Below are 12153 nucleotides of genomic sequence, written 5' to 3'. Positions count from 1 at the left end.
GACATTTCTAAAGGTCACCTGTGGTGACCAAGAGGCACTTACCTCCACACTCTTTAGTGCCAGCACATTTTCTTCACTCCTCTGGGCAACTTCCACTTTGGGGGCCACACCACAGATGCCACAGATCATGTCATTGTAGTCTCGGACAGTGAGGCACTCAAAAGCCCAATAGCCGTTGCACAGCAGCTCCTGCAGCTGGCTCAGCTCCTCTGAGGTAAGAGTCTTCTCTAGAAGGAGAGCAAGAGCTCTGAGAAGTTCACAGAAGAAGACCTGGAGGCCACAGGGGATGAGCAATGGCCAGCAAGAATAGCAATTCTGCAAGGCTGCTTCTCTCCTAAGAACACCCAAGAGTACCAACCACCAAAGGGTCAAGCACCCTAGCCATTAGGTGTTCAGGCAGCAACTCAAAGGGCAATTCCAATGAGAGTTATAGCTGCCCTGTACTCAGCACCCACTAGGACCTAGATGCTATGCTGAGAGCTTTGAATACATTCTCTCATTTAACTCTCACATCTTTATGAGCCAAGAGTATTATTATCCTCACTGAATAACTGGAAAAACTGAGGCACAGAGAGTAACTTACTCAAAACCACACTGCCACTAAGTGCTACAGTGCAGACTCAAACACAAACCTGTCTGACCCTAGAACCTTTCCTCTACTCCATCTGACCTCATAGCAGGGAAGGGGCAGGGGGCCTGGATTCTGTAGGAAGGGATGGGAAAAGCATAAACAGAAAGAAATGAGGAAAGCAAAGGGAAAAACAATTTCTAATAATAAGGAGGGTGGTGCCCACCTTCATGTCTCAGCACGAGCTTTGGAAATGGGAGCAGACCTCCAGAAGCTGTGTATTCAGAATGAGTCTGCTTACCATTGTAGTAACGCCAAGTCTACCTATGACCAAAGGATGAGCTTCTATGAAGTCTGTTTAACCTTGTGCTGAAGGTCTCTGGATACGTGGAAAGACATGCTTTCCAAAGTTTGGCATTCGTAAAATTCAAGAGGAGGAGTGTGTTAGGAAGTCAAGAATGTCTTCTTTTCAAAATATCAGACTCTCCTCCAAGGTAATTATGTTAACGAAAGCCCATCACTGAAAATTCCCAGGGAGCTTAGAGCTAACCTTGGGGAAACGGAGGAAGCCAACCTTTACCTGTCTGATCCTGCACTGACTTCAGAAGAGTGCTGATGGATACTCTGGGGTCCTCTCCCAGCTTGATCTGGTTTCGGATTGCAAAAAGCAAGTCCAGGCTCACGAGCAGCTTGTTTCCCACATTAAAGAGACCTGCAGGTTAAAAAATGGCAACAGAGACATTTACTGTTAACAACATCCACAGCTGCAAAAAACAGGAGACTAACGAAATGCCCACCGATGGGGGAACATTAAAAAATAAACTGTGGTACATTCATAAAATACAGAACTAGAGGTCACCTGCTAGTTGGTAACCTACAAGCAGCTGTGAAGGAAACTGTTTAATTGGATCCCACTGTACCCAGAGCACAGAGCAGCCTTTTCAGCATGCAGGGGCTGCTCAGAAACCTTGCCTAGAAGATGGCAGAAGACAAGGACATGAGCTCATCTCTTCTTACGAAAACACCAAAATCACAACTAACTGCTGGAACAACCATCAACAAAAAAATCCACTGGAACCTACCCAAAAAAGCTATCCTACATCCAAAGAAAGTGTAGAACCCACAACAAGATGGTAGGAGGGGAGGAATCACAATAAAATCAAATCCCACACCTGCCAAATGGGCGACCCACAAATTGGAAAATAATTATATCGTAGAGGTTCTCCCACAGGAGTGAAAGTTCTGAGCCTCACGTTAGGCTCCCCAGCCTGGGGGTCTGGGAATGAGAGGACGAGCTCCCAGAGCATCTGGCTTTGAAGGCCAGAGGGGACTGACTGCAGGAATTCAACAGGACAGAGGGAAACAAACTCTAATCTCAGAGGGTGCACACAAGGTCTTGTGCGCACCAGGACCCAGGAGAAAAAGCGGTGACCTCCTAAGACCCTGAGCCAGACCTACCTGCTGGTATTAGAGGGTCTCCTGTGGAGGCAAGGTCGGCTGTGGCTCACTGCGGGGACAGACACTGGGGGCAGTAATTCTGGGGAGTACTAATTGGCATGAACCCTCCTGGAGGCTGCCATTTTCTCACCAAAACCCGGCCCCACCCAACAACCTGCAGGATCCAGTGCTGGGATGCCTCAGGAAAAACCACCAACAGATCAGGAACACAGCCCCGCCCATCAGCAGACTGACTGCCTAAAATCTTCCTGAGCACACAGCTGCCTGCTAAACACACCCCTTGACACAGCCCTGCCCACCAGAGGGACAAGACCCAGCTAGACCAACCAATGTGCAGGGACCAGTCCCTCCCACCAGGAAGCCTGCACAAGCCTTGCAAACTGGCCTCATCCACCAGGAGGCAACAGCAAAAGCAAGAAGAACTACAACCCTGCAGCCTGTGGAATGGAAACCACACTCACAGAAAGTTAAGACAAAAACGAGACAGCAGAGGAATATGTCCCAGAAGAAGGAACAAGATATAACCCCAGAACAACTAAGTGAAGTGGAGATAGGAAATCTACCCAAAAAAGAATTCAGAGTAATGATAGTAAAAAGAATTCAGAGTAATGATCCAAGATCTCGGAAAAAGAATGGAGGCACAGGTGAAGATAAAAGAAATGTTTAACAAAGACCTAGAAGAACTAAAGAACAAACAAACAGAGATGAACAATATGATAATTGAAATAAAAAATACACTAGAAGGAATCTATAGGAGAATAAGCGAGGCAGAAGAATGGATAAGTGAGCTGGAAGACAGAATGGTGGAAATCACTGCTGCGGAACAGAATAAAGAATAAAAAGAAATGAGGACAGTCTAAGAAACCTCTGGGACAACATTAAATGCACCAACATTTGCATTATAGTGGTCCCAGAAGGAGAAGAGAGAGAGAGAGAACCTGAGAAAATATCTGAAGAGATATAGCTGAAAACTTCCCTAACATGAGAAAGGAAACAGTCACCCAAGTCCAGGAAGCGGAGAGTCCATACAGGATAAACCCAAGGAGGAACATGCCGAGACACATAGTAACCAAACTGACAAAAATTAAAGGCAAAGAGAAAATATTTAAAGCAACAAATAAAATACAAGGGAATTTTCGTAAGATTATTACCTGATTTTTCAGCAGAAACTCTGCAGGCCATGAGGGAATGGCACGATATATTTAAAGCGATGGAAGGGAAGAAACTACAACCAAGAATACTCTACCCAGCAAGGCTCTCGTTCAGATTTGACAGAGAAATCAAAAGCTTTACAGACAAGCAAAAGCTAAGAAAATTCAGCACTAACAGACCAGCTTTGCAACAAATGTTAAAGTACCTTCTCTAGGTGGAAAAGAAAAGACCACAACTAGAAACAAGAAAATTACAAATGGGAAAGCTCACTGGTAAGGGTAAACATACAGTAAGGGTGGGAAATCATCCACACACAAATATGGTATCAAAACCAGCAATCATGAGGAGTGTACAAATGCAGGATATTGGAAATGCACTTGAAATTAAAAGACCAGGAAGTTAAAACAATCTTGTTTACATACAGACTGCTATATCAAAACCACATGGTAACAGCAAACCAAAAGTATACAGCAGATACACACACAAAAAAGAAAAAGGAATCCAAACACAACACTAAAGTTAGTCATCAAATCACAAGAAGAGAACAAAAGAGGAAGGGAAGAAAAAAGACCTACAAAAACAAATCCAAGACAATTAACAACATGGCAATAAGAACACAGATATTGACAATTACCTTAAAAGTAAATGGATTAAATGTTCCAACCAAAAGACACAGACTGGCTGAATGGATACAAAAACAAGACCCATATATATGCTGTCTACAATAGACACACTTCAGTTCTAGGGACACATAACAGACTGAAAGTGAGGGGATGGAAAAAGGTATTCAATGCAAATGGAAATCAAAAGAAAGCTGGAGCACCAATACTCATATCAGACAAAATAGACTTTAAAATAAAGACTATTACAAGAAACAAAGATGATCAAGTGATCAATCCAAAAAGAAGATATAAGAATTGTAAATATATATGCACCCAACATAGAAGCACCTCAATATATAAGGCGAATGCTAACAGCCGTAAAAGGAGAAATCGATGTAACACAATTTAATAGTGGGGACTTTAACACCCCACTTACATCAATGGACAGATCATCCAGACGGAAAATCAATAAGGGAACACAGGCCTTAAATGACACATTAGACGAGATGGACTTAATTGATATTCAGAGAGCATTCCATCCAAAAGTAGCAAAATACACATTCTTTTCAAGTACACATGGAACGTTCTCCAGGATTCATCACATGTTGGGTGACAAAGCAAGCCTCAGTAGATTTAAGAAAACTGAAATCATATCAAGCATCTTTTCCAACCACAATGCTATGAGGTTAGAAATTGATCGCAAGAAAAAAAACTAAAAAAACACAAACATATGGAGGCTAAACAATATGCTACTAAACAACCAATGGATCACTGAAGTAATCAAAGAGGAAATCAAAAAATACCTAGAAACAAACGCAAATGAACGCACGATGATCCAAAACCTATGGGACGCAGAAAAAACAGTTCTATGAGGGAAGTTTATAGCAATACAATCTTACCTCAGGAAACAAGAAAAATCTCAAATAAACAAGCTCACCTTACATACCTAAAGCAACTACAGAAAGAATAACAATCAAAACCCAAAGTTAGTAGAAGGAAGGAAATCATAAAGATGAGAGCAGAAATGAATGAAATAGAGACAAAGAAAACAATAGAAAAGAACAATGAAACTAAAAGCTTGTTCTTTGAGAAGGTAAACAAAACTGATAAACCTTTAGCCAGATGCATCAAGAAAAAAAGGGAGAGGGCTCCAGACAATAAAATTAGAAATGAAAAAGGAGAAGTTACAACTCACACCAGAGAAACACAAAGGGTCATAAGAGACTACTACAAGCAATTATATGCCAATAAAATGGATAGCTTAGAAGAAATGGACAAATACTTAGAAAGGTACAATCTCCCAAGACTGAACCAGGAAGAAATAGAAAATATGAACAGACCACTCACAAATACTGACATTGAAACTATGATTTAAAAACTCCCAACAAACAAAAGTCCAGGACCAAATGGCTTCACAGGCAAATTCTATCAAACATTTAGAGGCGAGTTAACACCTATCCTTCTGAAACTATTCCAAAACATTGCAGAGGAAGGAACACTCCCAAACTCATTCTGAGGTCACCATCACCCTGATACCAAAACCAAAGATACCACAAAACAAAACAAAAAGCAAACAAAAAAAACCACAGGCCAATATCACTGATGAAGATGCAAAAATCCTCAACAAAATACTGGGTTGGCCTAGAAGTTCCTTCAGTTTTTAAGAAAAAAATAAAAGACGCATTTTTCATTTTCACCAAGAACTTCCTTGAACAATATATTCAGCCTTTCGTTCCACTACCTTCTGCCATTTTTCAGGCAACTTCATAATTCCATCTTTCCAAAACTTTTTACCTTTTTGAGCAAAGAACTGTTCCAGGTACCTTTTACAGTCTTCCAGGAAATTGAAACTTTTTCCATTAAGAGAATTTTGTAAAGACCTAAATCAATGGAAATCCGAAGGTGCAATGTCTGGTGAGTACAGTGGATGAATGAGAACTTCCCAGCCAAGCTGTAACATTTTTTGCCTGGTCATCAAACATGTGGTCTTGCATTATCCTGATGGAAGATTATATGTTTTCTGTTGACTAATTCCGGACGCTTTTTGTCGATGCTGCTTTCAGTTGGTCTAACTGGAGTAGTACTTGTTTGAATTAATCGTTTGGTTTTCAGGAAGGAGCTCATAATAGAGGACTCCCTTTCAATCCCACCATACACACGTCACCTTCTTTGGATGAAGATCGGCTTTTGGTGGTGTTGGTGGTGGTTGCCCCATGATCTCTTCCGTTCCACATTATCGTACAGTATCCACTTTTCATTGCCCGTCACAATTTGTTTTAAAAACTGGAACGATAGAGAACTGCATGTGGAAGGTTTTTTTTGCTTGGCTTATGTGGAACCCAAACATCAAAGTGATTAACATAACCAAGCTGGTACAAATGATTTTCAATGCTTGATTTGGATATTTTGAGTATGTCGGCTATCTCCCGCATGGTGTAACGTTGACTGTTTGCAATTAATGTCTCGATTTGATCTCTATCAACTTCAACTGGTCTACCCAACCATGGAGCATCGTCCAGCAAGAAATCTCTAGCAGAAAACTTCGCAAACCACTTCTGACACATTTGATCAGTCACAGCACCTTCTCATACACTGCACAAATTTTCTGCGTTTCAGTTGCGTTTTTACCTTTCTTGAAATAATAAAGCGTAACACGCCAAAAATGTTGCTTTTTTCTTCCATCTTCAATATTAAAATGGCTACGCAAAAATTCAACAATCCTGATAAGTTTTTGTTTAAATGAACGCTGATATGACAGGTGTCACAATACAACCTAACGAAATTGTTTTGAATGAAGTTAAAGACAACTAAGGGCTACTAGAGCCATCTTACGGAAAAACACAAACGAGCATTTTGGCCAAGCCAATACTAGCAAACTGACTTCAACAATACATTAAAAGGATCATACACCACGATCAAGGGGGATTTATTTATCCCTGGGATGCAAGGACTTTTCAATATCTGCACATCAATCAGTGTGATGCACCACATCAACAAACTGAAGAATAAAAACCATATGATCATCTCAATAGGTGCAAAAAAAAAGCTTTTGACAAAATTCAACATCTATTTATGATAAAAACTCTCCAGAGTGTGGGCCTAGAGGGAACATACCTCAACATAATAAAGGCCATATATGACAAACCTACAGATAACATACTCAGCAGTGAAAAAGTGAAAACATTTCCTCTAAGATCAGGAACAAAACAAGGAGGTCCACTCTTGTCACTTTTAGTCAACAAAGTTTTGGAAGTTCTAGCCATGGCAATCAGAGAAGAGAAAGAAATAAAAGCAATCCAAATTGGAAATGAAGTAAAACTGTCACCATTTGGAGATGACATGATATTATATATAGAAAATCCTAAAGATGCTACCAGGAAACTACTAGAGCTCATCGATGAATTCAGTCAAGTTTCAGGATACAAAATTAATACACAGAAATCTCTTGCATTTCTATACACTAACAACAAAAGATCAGAAAGAGAAATTAAAGAAACAATCCCATTTACCATCACATCAAAAAGAACAAAATATCTAGGAATAAACCTACTTAAGGAGGCAAAGGACCTTTACTCTGAAAACTATAAGACACTGTCAAAAGAAATCAAAGGTGACACAAAAGATAGAAAGATATACCATGTTCTTGGATGGAAGAATCAATATTGTCAAAATAACTATATTACCCAAGGCAATCTACAGATTCAATATGCAATCCCCATCAAATTACCAGCAGCATTTTTTACAGAACCAGAACAAAAGATTTTTAAATTTGTATGGAGACACAAAATACTCCGAACAGAGAGTTAATCACAAGGGAACCCCCATAAGGCTATCAGCTGATTTCTCTACAGAAACATTGCAGGCCAGAATGGAGTGGCAAAATATATTCAGTCTTGAAAGGGAAAAATTTGCAACTTAGAATACTCTACCCAGCAAGATTATCATATTTAGAATAGGAGGAGAAATAAAGAATTTCTCAGACAAGCAAAAACTAAAAGAATACACTGATACTAAATCTACCCTAAAAGAAATATTGAAAGGTCTTCTCTAAATAAAAAAGCAAGAAGATATAGGAAAAAGGAAATCACAGTTGCAAAGTAAATCACTTAAGTAAGCCAGTATACAGATCAAAAATAATATCTATTTGTGAAAGTGACGATAAACACAAGGAACAGCAAAAGGATAAGCATGAAGATGTAAAAGGGACATCAAAATCATAAAATCTGGGGGACAAGAGTAAAAAAGTTTACATTCTTTTTTTTTAAGAATGTGTTTGACCCTATATGTCTAAAGCAAGCAGATATAGGAAGGGGTTAACGTACTTGAAAAAGAGGGTAACCACAAATCAAAAACATACAATAGATTCACAAAAAACAAAAAGAACACAAGCATAAAATTAAAGGAAATCATCAAATGACAAAAAGTAAAACAAAAAGAAAGGAACAAAAAAGAAAAATAGAGCCAGCAGGAAAACAAGGTTTAAAATGGCAATAAATACATATTTATCAATAATTACCTTAAATGTCAATGAATTAACTGTTCCAATCAAAAGACAGAGTGGCAGACTGGACTAAAAAACAAGAGCCTACAATATGCTGCCTATGAGACCCACTTTAGGGCAAAGGACACACATAGATTGAAAGTGAGGAGATGGAAAAAGATATTTCATGCAAATGCAAATGACAAGAAAGCAGGGGTTGCAATACTCATATCACACAAAACAAACTTTAAAACAAAGGCCGTAAAGAAGATAAAGAAGGACATTATATAACGATAAAGGGATCAACACAAGAGGATATTACACTCATTAACATATATGCACCCTATATAGGAGCACCTAAATACATACAATATTAATAGACATAAAGAAAGAAATTGATAGGACTACGATAATAGTAGGAGACTTTAACACCCCACTCATATTAATGGACAGATCTTCTAGACAGAAAATCAATAAGGCAACAGATTCAAAATGATACAACAGAACAGTTAGACTTGACTATTTCAGGACATTACATCCAAAAAACTCAGAATACACATTCTTTTCAAGTGCACATGGAACATTCTCTAGGATTGACCACATACTAGGGCATAAAGCTAACCAACAAATTTAAGAGTATAGAAATTATTGCAAGCATCTTCCCTGACCACAATGGCAGGAAAGTAGAAATTAGCCACAGGAAAAGAAATGCGGGAAAAAGAAGATTACATGAAGACTAAAGGACGTGTTACTAAAAAACCAATGGGTCAATGAGGAAATCAAAAAGGAAATTTAAAAATGCCTTGAGGCAAATGACAATGAAAACACAACCATACAAAATCTATGGGATGCAGCAAAAACAGTTCTTAGAGGGAAGCTCACAGCTATACAAGCCTTCCTCAAAAAACAAGAAAAATCTCAAACAACCTAATCTACCACCTAAAAGACTTAGAAAAATAAGAACAAACAAAACCTAGTCAGCAGAAGGAAGGAAATAATAGAGATGAGAGAAGAAATAAAATAGAGATTAAAAAAAAATAGAAAAAAAACGAATAAAACCAACAGCTGGTTCTTTGAAAGGGTAAACAAAATTGACAAACCTCTGGCCATTCTCACCAAGACGAAAAGAGGACCCAAATAAACAAAATAAGAAACAGAAAAGGAGAAATCTCAACTGATACCACAGAAATACAAAAAACCACAAAAGAATACTATGAACAATCATACGCCAACAAATTCAACAACCAAGAAGAAATGGACAACTTTCTAGAAACATACAGCCCACCAAAACTGAATCAAGAAGAAACAGATAATTTGAACAGATCAATCACTAGAACTGAAATAGAATATGTAATTAAAAAAACGATCTACAAACAGAAGTCCAGGGCCAGATGGCTTCACAGGCAAATTCTACCATACATACAAAGAGAAACTTTTACTGATCCTTCTCAAACTCTTTCAAAAGACTGAAGAGGAGGGAACACTCCCAAAGATATTCTGTGAAGCCACCATCACCCTGATACCAAAACCAGACAAAGATACCACCAAAAAAGAAAACTACAGGCCAGTATCTTTGATGAACATAGATGCAAAAATTCTCAACAAAACACTAGCAAACCGAATACAATGCATAAAAAAGATCATACACCACAACCAAGTGGAATTCATCCCAAGTTCACAAGGATGAACCAACATACACAAAATCAATGTGCTATACCACGTTAACAAAAGAAAAGACAAAAACCACATGATCATCTCAATAGACGCAGAAAAAGCATTTAACTAAATTCAACATCCATTCATGATAAAAACTCTTACCAAAATGGGCAGAGAGGGACCATATCTCAACATAATAAAAGCTATTTATGACAAGCCTTCCCGCTAAAATCTGGAATAAGACAAGGATGTCCACTCTCACCACTTCTATTCAACATAGTATTGGAAGTCCTAGCTACAGCAATCAGACGAGAAAAAGAAATAAAAGGTAAACAAATTGGAAGGGAAGAGGTAAAACTGTCACTATATGCACATGACATGATGCTATACATAGAAAACGCTGAAGACTCCACACAGAAACTAACAGAACTGATAAATGAATTTAGCAAGGCAGCAGGATACAAGATTAACATACAGAAAGAGATTGCATTTCTTTACAACAACAATGAAATAGCAGAAAGGGAATGTGAAAAAAACAATACCTTTTAAAATCACACCCCCAAAAAACCCAAAAAACAAAACTTAGGAATAAACCTGACCAAGGAAGCGAAAGACTTATACGCTGAGAATTAAAAAACATTAATAAAGGAAACTGACGATGATTCAAAGAAATGGAAAGCTATCCCATGCTCTTGGACTGGGAGAATTAATATTGTTAAAATGGCAACTACCCAAAGCAATCTACAGATTTAATGCGATCCCTATCAAATTACCCAGGACATTTTTCACAGAACTATAACAAATAATCCTAAAATTTATATGGAATCACAAAAGACCCAGAATTGCTAAAGCAATCCTGAGGAAAAGGAACAAATCAAGAGGCATAACCCTTCCAGACTTCAGACAATATTTCAAAGCTACAGTAATCAAAACAGTGTGGTACTGGCACAAAAACAAACAGATCAACGGAACAGAATAGAGAGCCCAGAAATAAACCCACACCCCTATGGCCAATTAATCTTCAACAAAGGAGGCAAGAATATACAATGGGAAAAAGACAGTCTCTTCATCAAGTGGTGCTGGGAAAGTTGGACAGCTGTCTGTAAATCAATGAAGTTAGAACACACCCTCACACCATGCACAAAAATAAACTCAAAATGGCTTAAAGACTTAAATATAAGACAAGACCCCATAAAATTCCTAGAAGAGACTGTAGGCAAAACATTCTCTGATAGAAACTGTACCAATGTTTTCTTAGGTCTCCCAAGGCAACAGAAAATAAACAAAATAAAAACAAAATTAAACACATGGGAGTCCGCCTGCCGATGCAGGGGACACGGGTTCGTGCCCCGGTCCGGGAAGATCCCACATGCCGCGGAGCGGCTGGGCCCGTGAGCCATAGCCGCTGAGCCTGCACGTCCGGAGCCTGTGCTCCGCAACGGGAGAGGCCACAACAGTGAGTGGCCCGCATACCGCAAAAAATAAAATAAACAAATGGGACCTAATCAAACTTACAAGCTTTTGCACAGCAAAGGAAACCATAAACAAAACGAAAAGACAACTTATGGAATGGGAAAAAATATTTGCGAACAATGTGACCAACAAGGGCTTAATTTCCAAAATATACAAACAGTTCATACAACTCAACAACAACCAAAAAAAAAAAACCAAACAGCCAAATCAAAAAATGGCTAGAAGACCTATATAGACATTTATCCAAAGAAGACAGATAGATGGTCAATAGGCACATGAAACAATGTTCAACATCACTAATTATTAGAGAAATGCAAACCAAAACTACAGTGAGGTACCACCAACTCACACCAGTCAGAATGGCCATCATTAAAAAGTCTATACACAATAAATGCTAGAGAGGGTGTGGAGAAAAGGGAACCCTCCTTCACTGTTGGTGGGAATGCAAGTTAGTACAGCCACTATGGAAAACAGTATGGAAAACTAAAAAGGTATTACCATGTGATCCCACGCCTGGGCATACATCTGGAAAAAGACGTAGTTCAAAAGGATACACATGGGCTTCCCTGGTGGCGCAGTGGTTGAGAGTCCACCTGCCGATGCAGGGGACACGGGTTCATGCCCTGGTCTGGGAAGATCCCACATGCCGTGGAGCGGCTAGGCCCGTGAGCCACGGCCACTGAGCCTACGCGTCCAGAGCCTGTGCTCCGCAACGGGAGAGGCCACAACAGTGAGAGGCCCGCGTACCGCAAAAAAAAAAAAAA

The 12153-nt window shown here is 39.1% G+C and overlaps 1 protein-coding gene across 3 annotated transcripts in view; it reads right to left on the bottom strand.

The window, feature by feature from the left end:
• Window positions 1-12153, bottom strand: part of HMGXB3 (HMG-box containing 3) — a 58360-nt gene that overhangs the window by 9834 nt on the left and 36373 nt on the right. For all 3 annotated transcript variants that reach the window (XM_029216589.1, XM_029216590.1, XM_029216588.1), the window contains 2 exons: window positions 1149-1280; window positions 43-227 (listed from right to left, as the gene is read on the bottom strand). In XM_029216589.1, coding sequence (XP_029072422.1) covers window positions 43-227; window positions 1149-1280 — 317 coding nt within the window. The remainder of the gene's footprint in view (window positions 1-42; window positions 228-1148; window positions 1281-12153) is intronic.

The sequence above is a fragment of the Monodon monoceros genome, unplaced genomic scaffold, assembly GCF_005190385.1.
Source record: "Monodon monoceros isolate NGI ecotype Baffin Bay Population unplaced genomic scaffold, NGI_Narwhal_1 Super_Scaffold_12, whole genome shotgun sequence".
NCBI classification, from domain to species: Eukaryota; Metazoa; Chordata; class Mammalia; order Artiodactyla; family Monodontidae; genus Monodon; species Monodon monoceros.
The sequence above is the reverse complement of the archived record's forward strand: the minus strand, read 5'-3'. Positions and strand labels throughout refer to the sequence as shown.